We start from the raw sequence: 15527 nt of genomic DNA, 5'->3' as shown, positions 1-15527 counted from the left end.
TGCATCTTAACTCCATTTACCAGCTGTTGCTCTATGTCCCTGGATACCCTTACCCAACAAAAACCTATTGATCTCCACCTTGAAAGTTCCAATTGACCCCCAGCATCCACAGCCTTTTGAGGGAGAGAGTTCCAGATTTCCAATAGCCTTTGTGTGAAGAAGTGCTTCTTGATCTCGCTCCTGAATGGCTTGGCTTTAATTTTAAGATTATGTCCCCTCGTTCTAGATTCCCCACCAGAAGAAAGGGATTCTCTGTATCTACCCCATCGAATCCTTTCAACATTTTACACACCTCGATCAGATCTCCCCTCAATCTTCTGTACTCTATATTGCCGAGCCGAGACCCGGGATGGAACCAGGGATCGTCAATCTGACAATCTGCACCTAAGCTATTTCAGGCCCAGAAGACAGGATCAGAATCCTTCTGATTGACCATTCCCCGGAGGTTCTGGGTGCCCAGCTCCTGGTCAACTGTTGGGTTGCTATCACACCATGTGATTCAATTTGCCCGTCTCGTGTCGCTTCTACACGTTTGTCTCTTTGGAACAGTTTCCCAGACCATGTCAGTCGTCGCTCAGTGGGTAGCACTCTCGCCTGTGAGCCAGAAGGTTGTGGGTTCAAGTCCCACTCCAGGAACTTGAACACATAAATCTAGGCTGACACTCCAGTGCAGTGCTGGGGGAGTGCTGCACTGTCGGAGGTGCCACCTTTCAGATGAGACGTAAAAGATTCCATGGCACTATTTCGAAGAAGAGCTTGGGAGTTATCCCTGGTGTCCTGGCCAATATTTATCCCTCAATCAACATAACAAAAACAGATTATCTGGTCTGGTCATTATCACATTGCTGTTTGTGGGAGCTTGCTGTGCAAAAATTGGCTGTTGCATTTCCCACATTACAACAGTGACTACGCTTCAAAAGTACTTCATTGGCTGTAAAGCGCTTTGAGATGTCTGGTGGTCGTGAAAGTCACTATATAAATGCGAGTCTTTCTTTCTTCCCAAGCCACTGATGACGTGTGGCTACAACAGTGTAACAGTGTAGTGCCTTTAAAGTATAAAATGCCCCAAGGGACTTCACAGGAGTATTATCAGACAAATATTTGACACCGAGCCACATAAAAAGAAATTAGGGCAGATGACAAAAGGCTTGGTCAAAAAGGTAGGTTTTAAGGAGCCTCCTGAAGGAGGAAAGAGAGGTAGAGAGGCGGAGAAGGAGTTCCAGAGCTTGGGGCCTAGGCAAAAGAAGGCACGGCCACTGATGGTTGAATTATTATAATCAGGGATAGAAACATAGAAAATAGGTGCAGGAGTAGGCCATTCGGCATTTCGAGCCTGCACCGCCATTCAATTAGTTCATGGCTGAACATGCAACTTCAGTACCCCATTCCAGCTTTCTCGCCATACCCCTTGATCCCCCTAGTAGTAAGGACTACATCTAACTCCTTTTTGAATATATTTAGTGAATTGGCCTCAACAACTTTCTGTGGTAGAGAATTCCACAGGTTCACCACTCTCTGGGTGAAGAAGTTTCTCCTCATCTCGGTCCTCAATGGCATACCCCTGATCCTTAGACTGTGACCCCTGGTTCTGGACTTCCCCAACATTAATAAGAACATAAGAACATAAGAATTAGGAACAGGAGTAGGCCATCTAGCCCCTCGAGCCTGCTCCGCCACTCAACAAGATCATGGCTGATCTGGCCGTGGACTCAGCTCCACTTACCCGCCCGCTCCCCATAACCCTTAATTCCCTTATTAGTTAAAAATCTATCAATCTGTGATTTGAATATATTCAATGAGCTAGCCTCAACTGCTTCCTTGGGCAGAGAATTCCACAGATTCACAACCCTCTGGGAGAAGAAATTCCTTCTCAACTCGGTTTTAAATTGGCTCCCCCGTATTTTGAGGCAGTGCCCCCTAGTTCTAGTCTCCCTGACCAGTGGAAACAACCTCTCTGCCTCTATCCTGTCTATCCCTTTCATTATTTTAAATGTTTCTATAAGATCACCCCTCATCCTTCTGAACTCCAACGAGTAAAGACCCAGTCTACTCAATCTATCATCTTAAAGTAACCCCCTCATCTCCGGAATCAGCCCAGTGAATCGTATCTGTACCCCCTCCAAAGCTAGTATATCCTTCCTTAAGTAAGGTGACCAAAACTGCACACAGTACTCCAGGTGCGGCCTCACCAATACCCTGTACAGTTGCAGCAGGACCTCCCTGTTTTTGTACTCAATCCCTCTCGCAATGAAGGCCAACATTCCATTCGCCTTCCTGATTACCTGCTGCACCTGCAAACTAACTTTTTGGGATTCATGCACAAGGACCCCCAGGTCCCTCTGCACCGCAGCATGTTGTAATTTCTCCCCATTCAAATAATATTCCCTTTTACTGTTTTTTTTTCCCAAGGTGGATGACCTCACATTTTCCGACATTGTATTCCATCTGCCAAACCTTAGCCCATTCGCTTAACCTATCTAAATCTCTTTGCAGCCTCTCTGTGTCTTCTACACAACCCGCATTCCCACTAATCTTTGTGTCATCTGCAAATTTTGTTACACTACACTCTGTCCCCTCTTCCAGGTCATCTATGTATATTGTAAACAGTTGTGGTCCCAGTCACAATCCCTGTGGCATACCACTAACCACCGATTTCCAACCTGAAAAGGACCCATTTATGCCGACTCTCTGCTTTCTGTTGGCCAGCCAATTCTCTATCCATGCTAATACATTTCCACTGACCCCGCGTGCCTTTATTTTCTGCAGTAACCTTTTGTGTGGCACCTTATCGAATGCCTTTTGGAAATCTAAATACACCACATCCATTGGTACACCTCGTTATATCCTCAAAGAATTCTAGTAAATTAGTTAAACATGATTTCCCCTTCATGAATCCATGTTGCGTCTGCTTGATTGCACTATTCCTATCTAGATGTCCCGCTATTTCTTCCTTAATGATAGCTTCAAGCATTTTCCCCACTACAGACGTTAAACTAACCGGCCTATAGTTACCTGCCTTTTGTCTGCCCCCTTTTTTAAACAGAATCGTTACATTAGCTGCTTTCCAATCCGCTGGTACCTCCCCAGAGTCCAGAGAATTTTGGTCGATTATAACGAATGCACCTGTATGATAATATTATTATCACAATAACTCAATAGGGCAACATTAGAGGAGCGCAGACATCTCGGGGGGTCATGGGGCTGAAGGAGATTACACAGATGGGGGGGGGGGGGGCGAGGCTATGGAGGAATGAAAATAATTACGAGAATTTTGTAATTGAGGCATTGCTTAACTGGGAGCCAATGTAGGTCAGCGGGCACGGGGTGATGGGTGAACAGGACTTGATGAGAGTTAGGACATGGGCAGCCGAGTTTTGGACGACCTCGAGTTTACGTAGGGCAGAATGTGGGATGCCAGCCAGGAGTGCATTGGAATAGTCAAGTCTAGAGGTAACAAAGAAATGGATGAGGATTTCAGCAGCGGATAAGCTGAGGCAGGGACGGAGATGGGCGATGTTACAGAGGTGCAATCGGTGGACTTCGTTATGCCGTGGATATGTGGTCGGAACTTCACCTCGGGGTCAAATATGACACCAAGGTTGCAATTAATCTGGTTTCGCCTCAGACAGAAGTTGGGGAGAGGGAGGAAGTCGGTGGCTAGGGAACGGAGTTTGTGGTGGGAACCGAAGACAATGGCTTCGGTCTTCCCAATGTTTAAAGGATGTCACTTGTGACTTTGATGAGAGCCATTTCGGTACTGTGGCAGGGGTGGAAACCTGATTGGAGGGATTGAAACCTGATTGGAGGGATTGAAACATGGAGTTCCGGGAAAGCTGAGCATGGATTTGGGAGATGACAACACGTTCAAGGACTTTGGAGAGGAAAGGGAGGTTGGAGATAGGGCGGTAGTTTGCAAGGACAGAGGGGTCAAAGTGATCACGCTCAAACTTTATAAATCACTAGTTGGGCCTCAGCTGGAGTATTGTGGATCATTCTGGGCACCACCTTTCAGGAAAGATGTAAAGGCCTTAGAAAGGGTACAGAGGAGGTTTACCGGGATGTTACCAGGGACGAGAGACTTCAATTAGCAGGTTGGAAAAGTTAGAACGGTTCTCCTTGGAACAGAGAAGGTGAGGAGGTGACCCAATAGAGGCTTTGAAGATGATGAGAGATTTTGATAAAGTAGAGTAGAGGGAGAAAAACTATTTCCTGTCATCATCGTAGGCAGTCCCTCGAAGCTAGGATGACTTGCTTCCACACCAAAAAGGGTTGAGTTCACAGGTGTTTCAATGAAGGACCTAATATTCCAGGTCCTGAACTACATGTCGAAGGGTGGAGGATGCCTGTGCGTGGATTTTTTTAACGTGGGGTGGCCGTTGCACACCAGCCACCACACGGGCTTGACAGAGCGAGGTCTTGGTCCAGTGGCAAGGATTAACCAGGACGACTGGAGACCAGCTCTGCAGCATGGACCTAGCGCGCACACATATCGCAGTGTGGGCTGGCCCGTGCTGCCCCTGGGCCCTCGCCTCTTCTGGGCCCCAAACTCACGCCTCTCCTGAGCCCCGATCTCTCACCGCTCCTCCGACCCGATCAAAAATAGAGCAGTCGGAAACAGGACATCAATTAGTCTCCTCTTATCTTGGTACCTGCATGTGTTTCATGCACCAGGACCCCCAGGTCCTGCTGTACTGCAGCACCCTTAATAAAGTGCCTTATAATTCCCAAGACTTTTTGGGTATGTGTGTGTGAACTGCGATCCTAATCTTACAGAGCTGCCCTCCACACTGGCTCTCCACCCCTCCCGTCGCTCTCACTCACCGAGCAACAGGCGTTGGCTCGTGCCACTTTGCGAGTGGGTCAATCACCAAAGGTCATAGATTCAAAACCACTGGAGAAAGATTTGGCACAGAGATGAGGAGAAATATTTTCACTGAAAGAATTGTCGGGATCTGGAGCGCTCTGCCTGAAAAGCTGGTGGAAGCGGATTCCATAAATAATTTTATGCGGGAGTTGAACAGACACTTGAGGATGAGGAATTTACAGGGTTACGGACAAAAAGCAGGGGTGTGGGACTGAGCACAACTGCTCTCTCTCAGAGCAAGCACAGGAATGACGGACCGAATGGCCTCCTTCTGTGCTGTAAGCTTCTATGATTCTATGATAGGAGGCAGACGGAGGGCGGGAAACGATAGACCAGTTAGCCTAACAACTGTCGTTGGGGAAAATGCTGGAGTCCAGGTGGAGTCCAGGTGGATGCAGAGAGGATATTTCCACATAGGGGAAAACTAAAACTAGGGGACATAGTTTTAGAATAAGGGGCCGCCCATTTAAAACTGAGATGAGGAGGAATTTTTTCTCTCAGAGGGTTGTAAATCTGTGGAATTCTCTGCCCCAGAGAGCTGTCGAGGTTGGGTCATTGAATATATTTAGGGCGGAGATAGACAGATTTTTGAGCGATAAGGGAATAAAGGGTTATGGGGAGCGGGCAGGGAAGTGGAGCTGATCCATGATCAGATCAGCCATGATCTTATTAAATGGCAGAGCAGGCTCGAGGGGCCGAATGGCCTACTCCTGCTCCTATTTCTTATGTTCTATGCAAAAACAATGGGGTGATTTAAAATAGAACACAGTGTTGTTAGGAGGCTTCAGGGCTGATTTTGAGAGTGTACATTCTCAGTGGGAAGTCCCAATTGCCAGCTGAACCGCTGGTGAGTGAAGGGACCCCCAACCCACCTGTGCTGGGTAATCAGAAGATGAAGCCCCTTAACACAGGGGAGGAATGGGCTGCGCAGACTTGAGCAGCAGTCTCCATGTCCTTATCACAGGTGAGTCCTTACCACGTATTCGTCCATGAACTGCCGCAGGTCTCCGTACCCGTTCTTCTCGGCGATGTTGTTTGGGTAATCGCCGTGCTGGTTGGCCACACTGTAGGCCTGCAGCGCTCCCGGACACTGCAGCAGCAGGGCAGTCAGGTTCTTTAAACCATACCTGGCCGCAAAGTGAAGCAAGGTTGGGAGCTCCGTATTGCGTTGAGCTGTGCGAACATTAAACACTTCATCAATGCACTGCCACCCATCAGGCTGAACAAGATTCCAGAAACAGAACTGGAAATGTGTCTTTCACTTTCACTACAATAAAACCCTTCCTTGATAGTTTGCTCTTAATATTGCCCCCGCTGTAATGTATGCCCCGGTGAGGATGCTCACAGGTTGGTTGAGCTGTTGAGTTGGGAGTGGCTTAGCCAGTCATGTGATGTTCGCAAGACTCAATAAAACCCCAGCCCGTTGGGTTCAGGGGAATCCACGATGAGGCAGGTGGTGGATGAACTGGTAATGTGTAGTGTGATTGTTAAACCTTTGCTAATAAACCAACTCGTTCTTAATAGCAATTTGTTGCTATGAATTCTTAAGCAAATACATTTCCTCCTCCACCCCCGACTGGATAACCCCAGTCTACACCGGTTTCCCTCAGCTCAGTTGGGGCATTACGTTTGGCCTCAGCTGTCCTGGGCCAGGCAGAGTAAAATATAAATCAGCTGGGCCCCCCCATTCCCGATAGCTCTCCACTGATCTCTGCTGGCATTGTGCCTGGAAGTTGGATGAAGGCAGGTCCCTTCATGGTCAAAGAACTGACAGCCATGGAACAGGAGGAGGCCATTCGGCCCCTTGAGCTTGCTCAGCCATTCAATGAGATCATGGCTGAACTGCACCTCAACTTCAACTACCTGCCTTGGTTCTGTAACCCTTAACACCCTGGCCCATAAAAAATCTATCAATCCCAGTTTTGAAATTTTCAAATGACACCCCAGCCTCAACAGCTTTTTGGGGGTGGGGAAGAGTTCCAGATTCCCACCATCCTGTGTGTGAAGAAGTGCTTCCTGACATCACCCTGAACGGCCTGGCTCTAATTTTAAAGTTAAACCCCTTTTGTTTTGAACTCCCCCACTCATGGAAATAGTTTCTCTGTATCTACCCTATCAAATCATGTTAACATTTTAAACTCCTCGATCAGATCACCCCTCAACCTTCACTGGTCTACGTTTTCAGCTTTGTGCGCAGTTTATAGTTGAATAGGCAGTGGTGGGTGCACCTGTGAGGATGCTCATTGGTTTATCGAGCTGTTGACATGGCCAAGGTGGCCATTAACCGGTCCAGGCAGCGGGCGGTCGAGGGGCTTGTTCAGCCCAACTGCCTGCCTCTCTTCCGCGGTTACATCCGAGCCAGGGTGTCCCTGAAGATAGAGCACGTGGTGTCCACCAGTACGCTCGTGGCCTTCCGTGAGAAGTGGGCGCCAGAGGGACTGGAATGCATCATCACCCCGACAATCAAATTTTAATTTGATCCATTAACGTCAAAAGTTTAATTGATTTATTTTGTCGGTTTTAGCGCCCCTTGAATTATAGTTTCACACAAAATAATATAGAGCTATTGGTTTTATTTGGAAATTTGTGGGTTCTAATGTCCTTGCCAAAAGGGGCGACTTGATTTAATGTTCTACTTTAAAATAGTGTAGAGCTGTTGAGTTGGGAGTGGCTTAGCCAGTCACGTGATGTTCACAAGACTCAATAAAACCCCAGCCAGTTGGGTTCGGGGGATCCACGATGAGGCAGGTGGTTGTGAGCCTGGTGGATGAACTGGTAATGTGTCGTGTGATTGTTGAACCTTTGCTAATAAATCAACTGGTTCTTAAGAATTTAGAGCAACACATTGCTATTAAGTAAGGAACCCATGAAGCAAATATATTCCAGTGGGTTTTAGCCAGTCTCCAATGGACGTGAGCTGCTTGCCCCCATTTCTGTTGGTCACCTCATTAGCACGGCTTCAGGTACAGACTGAATAGGCACTGGAGCCCACCAATGGTGGAAGTGGAAAGCTACATGTACATGAAACTTAAAGGGATGGGGGAAATTAAAGGGGTGTGTCCACTCCAATGTGCCAGTGTCCCTTTAGAGTTTTTTGAGGATAGAGTCCAACTGATCTTATGGATCATGGAGGTTCTTTACATTCAATCCCTACATCTCCCTCGAGTCTACAAACAACATCGAGTACCCACTTGTAGACAGATCATCCTCTTCTAACTGATTAATTCCAAATATGTGCAGTCCATTAGCCGGCATGTTTCTCCTCAGGGACTCTGTCAGTAGTTTGTCCAGTGTTTCTCGGTTATATGGTATAATACAGAATGCCTGCAGGCACAATACACAAAGATATTTAGATTGGAGAGATGTGCCTGTAACAAGAATTAATTGATAGCAGTGTTGCTGCAGCTTTGTTTGCAGTCCTGACACAGAAACAATTTTCTTCATTGACTCAGTTTGAAACTTGAACAATTTCAGTGTAGACGCAGGAAACCTTGATACGGGTTGAATCTCCCTTATCTGGAACCCTTGGGACCTGGCCTGCTCTGGATAAGGGACTTTTCCGGATGAGGGGTGGTCACGTTAAATTGGATGGTATAGGTACTGAGCCCAGAGGATATCGGGGCTGGCTGGCTTGGGGCTGAGAGTGCGGCAGAGGGAGATCATGGGGGGATGGGGGGGGGGGGGGGGGGGCGGTGGATCGCGGGGTCAGGCCAGCGATTGCGTGAGTCGGCAGTGAGGAAGGACTTCAATTTGTTCATGTCGGAGTTCTGCGCATGCGCCATCCAGTGGCCTGGAATAGTTCTGGACGAGGGGTGGTTCCGGATAAGGGAGTTCTGGATAAGGGAGGTTGAACCTGTACTTGCCTGAAAAAGAGGAGTAAGAAAGGATATAGGGAGGGAACAGGGGACTGGGATTAGATTGTTCACTCAGGTGGAGGCAAATACCAGTACAGGAGTGAAGGGCTGAAGGGCAGGTTCTATGATTCTCTGGAGGAGAACTCAAGGGCGTCCATTTTTCTGGCATAGAGTTCAATATAAAACCTCAGAATTTTGCACCAGATGCCATATTGGTTCAGTTCGTCTTTTAGTCGTCCAGGTCGCCTGCCAGGAACAGGTGTTACGTCCCGTAAATGTGTGACTCGGGGTCCTACGCGGTTATAGCAAGTGGAGGATGTCCAAGTGGTCAGAGATGGAGGAATGCAGAGATCGCAAAGGGAGTTGGAGATATCCCCCAAAGATTGGGAGGATGGCTCCATCTTCATCGGGTAGGTCTCTGGGACCAGCTCAAGGGAGAAGGGGCCACTACATTCCCCCCGAGGGAGCTCTGGGCCTCAGGCCAGCTGGAGGGAGAGAAGGAACTCCAGCTGGAGTCAGGCCCTGCCCTAGGCCTCCAATAGCATGTGGCGATTGGGAAGGGATGACCAATGAGAGTCCAAGTGGGGTCAAGGGGAGGGAATCCACGGTTGCGGCAGTGAGGGATTGGCTACTCTAAGTTTGTCCTGGACTCTCCCACCAGAGAAAATAGTTTCTCTCTATCAACCCTATCAAATCCTTTAATCTTCATAAACACCACAATTAGATCACCCTTTAATCCTCTATACTCAAGGGGCTCATGGGCCCTCCCATCCCATTTCCCTCCTGTCCATCCCTGTTACTGCTGCTCACCAGGACTGCCTGGTGCAAAGTGTCTCTAGGCCCAACTTGGTGGTGGGAATGAAGGAAGAGGCCTCCCTTCTCTCTCCAGTCTGTTTCAAAGTGCGTACGTGCCTGCAGCTCCCTTATCAGGGGCCGCTCTGCCCCTTTGTGACTGTGACAAAGGCAAACTATCCCACCTCGTCCTTCTCGACCTGTCAGCAGCCTTTGACACGGTTGACCACTCTATCGTTCTCCAACACCTCTCCATCATCGTCCAGCTGGGTGGGACTGCACTCGTCTGGTTCCATTCTTATCTATCTAATCGTAGCCAGAGAATCACCTGCAACAGCTTCTCTTCCCGCCCCCGCATCATTACCTCTGGTGTCCCCCAAGATCTATCCTTGGCCCCCTCCTATTTCTCATTTACATGCTGCCCCTTGGTGACATCATCCGAAAACACAGCCTCAGTTTCCACATGTACACCCAGCTCTACCTCACCCCCACTTCTCTTGACCCCTCTATGGTCTCTAAATTGTCAGAATGTTTGTCCGATATCCAGTTCTGGATGAGCAGAAATTTTCTCCAATTGAATATTGGGAAGACCGAAGCCGTTGTTTTCAGTCCCCGCCACAAACTCCATTCCCTAGACACTGACTCCATCCCTCTCCCCAACTCCTGCCCGAGGCTGAACCGGACTGTTCGCAATCTTGGTCACATATTTGACCCTGAAATGACCCACCCGAGATGTCTGCGCTCCTAATTCTTCCCTCCTGAGCATCCCTGATTATAATCGCACAACCATCGGTGGCCGTGCCTTCTGTTGCTTAGGCCCCACGCTCTGGAACTCCCTCCATAAACCTCTCCACCTCGCTTTCCTCCTTCAAGACGCTCCTTAAAACCTACCTCTTTGACCAAGCTTTTGGTCACCTGCGCTAATTTCTACTTATAGATAGAAACATAGAAAATAGGTGCAGGAGTAGGCCATTCGGCCCTTCGAGCCTGCACCGCCATTCAATGGGTTCATGGCTGAACATGCAACTTCAGTACCCCATTCCTGCTTTCTCACCATACCCCTTGATCCCCCTAGTAGTAAGGACTACATCTAACTCCTTTTTGAATATATTTAGTGAATTGGCCTCAACAACTTTCTGTGGTAGAGAATTCCAGGTTCACCACTCTCTGGGTGAAGAAGTTTCTCCTCATCTCGGTCTTAAATGGCTTACCCCTTATCCTTAGACTGTGACCCCTGGTTCTGGACTTCCCCAACATTGGGAACATTCTTATGCGGCTCGGTGTCAAATTTGTATCGCAAAATACTCCTGTGAAGCGTCTTGGGACGTTTCACTACGTTAAATGTGCTATATAAATATAGGTTGTTGTTGTTGTTGAACGTCCTGTGTGCTTCCTGGGGAATCCTACGAGGCCATCAGCACCGATCCAGGAAAATGGGTCAGGGTTGCAGCTGGGTCAGAGGATGGGCAGAAGTCCCACCCACTACTGGAAGGACTCAAGGTGGAAAGGCTGTGTGTGGATTTTACAGACGAGGGCTCGGCAGCACTCCCTCCACAGTTGAAAAGCCTGCCCACACTCAATGGCTAGACTCATTCACGAAGAGTGACATTCTGGACGAGATATTGACGAGCTGCCAGAACGTTCATCTGAAGTTAAGCTGAGGCATTCCTCTCCATTCATGGCTAACTATAACCTGGAGCATGTCTACAGTGGATGTACAGCAATGTGAAGCATCAAAGAAGCCACAATCCACTCGAATAAATTGATCAAAGCATCAGATCAGAGGAGGCATAGGTTTCATACAGGCACCCTCCGCTCCAGCTTAAATAAAGCACAAAGCAAGCGACTGCCTTAATCACAGAGTTTATGACTGTATGAGATTGTAAACAACACTCATCCACCTTTTTCTAAATACTCTTCAACTCAAGATATATTTGGATCCAAGGCCAGGGAAAGTGAATGACCCCTCGCATGGATGGACACAAGCCAACTGGATGGCAAAATCCACGCCAACCAACTTTCCAACGAAAGAAAGAGAATGTTATGAAAAGAACAGAAAGAAAAAGAAAGAAGGGAAGAAGGAAATGAAGGAAGGAAATGTATTTATATAATACTTTTCACAACTTCAAGATGTCCCAAAGCATCTTATAGCCAATAAAGATACTTTTGAAGTTAGTCACTGTTGTAACGCAGCAGTCAATATGCCCACACCAATATAGGCCAAGACACCGGGGATAACTCCCCTGCTCTTCTTCGAAATAGTGCCATGGGATCTTTTACATCCACGTTGAGAGGGCAGACGGGACCTCGGTTTAATGTCTCATCCGAAAGACGGCACCTCCGACAGTGCAGCGCTCCCTCAGCACCGCCCTGAAGTATCAGCCTGGATTTTGTGCTCAAATCTCTGGAGTGGAATTTTCTAACCATGATCTAACTGGATAGTCCCCAGCTTTGCATAGGTCAAGGACAGTATCGGGCAGATTAGATTGCAATCGGTCTAATCTCCTGCCCAGAGTGTTCTGCTCTGGAGGTCATGAGTCTGGCCTGGTCCGGTCCTGCCCTCAGCCAATGTCCAGCTGGAGAGCAATCAGGAGAAGAAACTCTGACTGGTTTCAAAACAAATCCAGCACATTAAATGCTAAGACAAAATACTGCTAAAATCCTTTCTTCCCAACAAAAAGCATTACTTTTACACCTGTACAATCTACACATGGAGGCATCATTCCGACACTAAAGACCTCAACTCAGCCGCCCTCCAAATGTAACAACATTCTCAGGTTTAGCCTCCCGGGTCTATGGTTTCTGTCAATAAACAGAGAAACATAGAAACATAGAAACATCGAAAATAGGTGCAGGAGTAGGCCATTCGGCCCTTCGAGCCTACACCACCATTCAATATGATTATAGCTGATCATGCAATTTCAGTACCCCATTCCTGCTTTCTCTCAATACCCCTTGATCCCTTTAACCGTAAGGGCCACATTTAACTCCCTTTTTAATATATCTAACGAACTGGCCTCAACAACTTTCTGTGGTAGATAATTCCACAGGTTCACAATTCTCTGAGTGAAGAAGTTTCTCCTCGTCTCGGTCCTAAATGGCTTACCCCTTATCCTTGGACTGTGACCCCTGGTTCTGGACTTCCCCAACATCGGGAACGTTCTTCCTGCATCTAACCTGTCCAATCCCGTCAGAATTTTATATGTTTGTATGAGATCCCCTCTCATCCTTCTAAACTCCAGTGAATATAAGCCTAGTCGATCCAGTCGATAAAGTCTTAGAATAGACACTTCCTCCTGGTATTTCCGTGGTGACACTTCCCCTTTCAGACAACTCCAGTGCAGTTTCCATTTCTCATCTAACTTTATTCTAACTTCTATAGCAAGCTCTTAAAACCACAGACACCTACACACAATTTCACTAGCCAGAGTCAGCCACAGACACCCAACCACAATGTAATCTTTTACTTTTTGGGTAAATTTTGTGCTGAAAGTAACAAAGCACTGGAACACAATTCATTCTAGGCACCTAGTGTCAGTACCGAGCACTCCCAGGGCAGGTACAGCACGGGGTTAGATACAGAGTAAAGCTCCCTCTACACTGTCCCATCAAACACTCCCAGGGCAGGTACAGCACGGGGTTAGATACAGAGTAAAGCTCCCTCTACACTGTCCCATCAAACACTCCCAGGGCAGGTACAGCACGGGGTTAGATACAGAGTAAAGCTCCCTCTACACTGTCCCATCAAACACCCTTGGACCGACCCCGCCCCCGGACCGACCCCGCCCACTCTCCATTCAGCTTTTATTTTTTATTAAAACAGTTTGATAACATTGTCAATCAAATCATATCAAGAGATTATTCTTGTTCAGTTGATCCTTAGAATTGTTACAAAGCACAGAAGGAGGATCTTTGCAAGAACAATCCAATTCGACCCAACCCCTGCCCTTTCCCTGCAGCCATTCAAAGTTTTCTCCATCAAGTCCAATTGCCTTTTGAAGGTTACTGTGAATCTGCTCCCACCGTCCTATCAGGCAGTGCATTCCATAAAGCAACAACACGCTGCATTAAGAAAATTCCTCATCCTCACCTCTGGTTCTTTTGCCAGTTACCTTAAATCTGTGTCCTCTGGTTATCAAACCTCCTGCCCCTGGAAACAGTTTCTCTATATTTACTCGATCAAAACCATTCATGTTTCTGAACACCTCTATTAAATCTCCCCTTAACCTTCTCTGCTCTAAGGACAATAATCTCAGCTTCTCCAGTCTCTCCACGTAATTCAAGTCCCTCATCCCTGGGACCTTTCTGGTCAATCTCCTCTGCACCCTCTCGGAAGTCTTGCTGGGATAAACCTGGTTCTCGGACTCGGTGCTACCCTGTTTTGCTGACTAGTTTACATGTGTTTCATAAATGTTAAACTAGTTACCTGGCACATGAATTCCACAGGATTGATGGTATTCTTCAGGAGGTTTTCAATGTCTTCCATGTCAGTGTAGTAGATTAAAGTTGCTGAACTTACTTTCAAATCTCCTGAGTATATGGTGAGTGAAATCAATCCAGGAGGCATGTCTGTCCAACACAAGGCAAAGGTGTTACATATTGCAGAATGAAAGGCATAACACCACTATTATCATCTGCGTTAGGAAAGTGCTTGATTTCGAAGGAACATTTTACCATTCAATAATTATTTTGAGGTTCAAGCGTTTGATCTCGAAATGTTGGATGATATCATAATTCCTCCCAATGTAGTAGGAGATCAGTAATAGCACCCAGCTTACATTTATTAATAACGTTTATAGAACCAAACAGCCAGGGTATTTTATACGGGAAGTGTTGGGACCCGAGCAGGAAGTAGGAGAGGAGTTAGAGGAGGTGATGGGGAGGCACAAAAGGTAAGTGCTTAGGAACTGGAATTGGCATTTGAGGCAGGAGGGAATTGTGTGATCCTGTATTCCCGACTCTGTGGCCCTATCTCCAACCTTCACTCGCTGCGAGCATTGGGAGCACAGATCTCCCCCCCACCACCCGAAACTTCCAATGGGAGCCAACTATAACAGCTGCTTTGGCGCTGAGTGGGGCAAAGACCAGGCTGGAGAAAATCACACAGGGACTGGTGGGTACAAAGCTGGGGAGCAAAGATGTGTTCAAAGGCCTTAGAGAGGAAGGGTAGATTGGCGGTATAGAAAGAGAAAATGCTGGAAATCTTAGCGGGTCAGGCAGCATCTGTGGAGAGAAAAACAGAGTTAACGTTTCGGGTCTGTGACCCTTCGTCAGAACTATAAAGTTCGAGATGTAACAGAATCTTAAGGAAGTGCAGGGGCCCTGAGAGTGGGAGGGAAGGAAAGAACAAAAGGGGAAGGTCTGTGATAGGGTGGAAGGCAGGAGAGATTTGAGAGATAAAAGGGATGATGGGCAAAAATGAGATGGTAATGGCACAAGTTAGGGAACAAAAGATGAGTCTAGATAGGGTGTGAATGGTGGAATCATCACCTGGGATGAGGTTGTAAAGAAAAAAGGAGGAAAGGGAAAAGACATATGGGAAGAGGTTGGCGATAGGCTGGTATTTGCAGACAACAGCAGTTAGGAAGATGGATGAGAAAGATAACTCAGGGAAGGTGAAGGCTGACAATGTTGGTGCGGAGTGAGTTGAGGAGTTCTCACTAAGTGCTGAGGGTCGGAGTTAGTTGGTGGCTCAGTTCCTTATTAGTTTGTTAATGTAAATCTCAACTTGGAAAAAAAAAAGTACCTCAAAAGTTGCTAGGCTAATGCATGGGTAACTTTGTGCAAGTCTTGTTGTGATACTTGCTGGTTAATGAATGATAACTTGGAAAAGAAATTGAGAAGTTTGCTCACTCGGTTTCATGTCAGTTACTTATTCCTCATTGGTATGTTTGATTCATTCACATTACTTGGTGCAGTTGATGTGCTATCAATCCTTGCAAGCGTTACCTCGGAAACATCACATCTCCAAGCAAAGGCAAAGGTTAGTGACTGGCAGAAATAAGGTCTTAAACTCC

At 47.2% G+C, this 15527-nt stretch overlaps 1 protein-coding gene across 2 annotated transcripts in view; it reads right to left on the bottom strand.

Moving 5' to 3' along the window:
• The window catches only part of LOC139234943 (phosphoinositide 3-kinase adapter protein 1-like), a 128956-nt gene that overhangs the window by 51944 nt on the left and 61485 nt on the right, over window positions 1-15527 (bottom strand). Inside the window, exons 5-7 of one of the 2 annotated variants that reach the window (XM_070865916.1) lie at window positions 13937-14079; window positions 8056-8188; window positions 5841-6037 (exon numbers count right to left, since the gene is read on the bottom strand). In XM_070865916.1, the coding sequence (XP_070722017.1) occupies window positions 5841-6037; window positions 8056-8188; window positions 13937-14079 (473 nt within the window). The remainder of the gene's footprint in view (window positions 1-5840; window positions 6038-8055; window positions 8189-13936; window positions 14080-15527) is intronic. The other variant, XM_070865917.1, reaches the window with a different exon arrangement.

Source organism: Pristiophorus japonicus, chromosome 22 (genome assembly GCF_044704955.1).
Source record: "Pristiophorus japonicus isolate sPriJap1 chromosome 22, sPriJap1.hap1, whole genome shotgun sequence".
NCBI classification, from domain to species: domain Eukaryota; kingdom Metazoa; phylum Chordata; class Chondrichthyes; family Pristiophoridae; genus Pristiophorus; species Pristiophorus japonicus.
The sequence above is the reverse complement of the archived record's forward strand: the minus strand, read 5'-3'. Positions and strand labels throughout refer to the sequence as shown.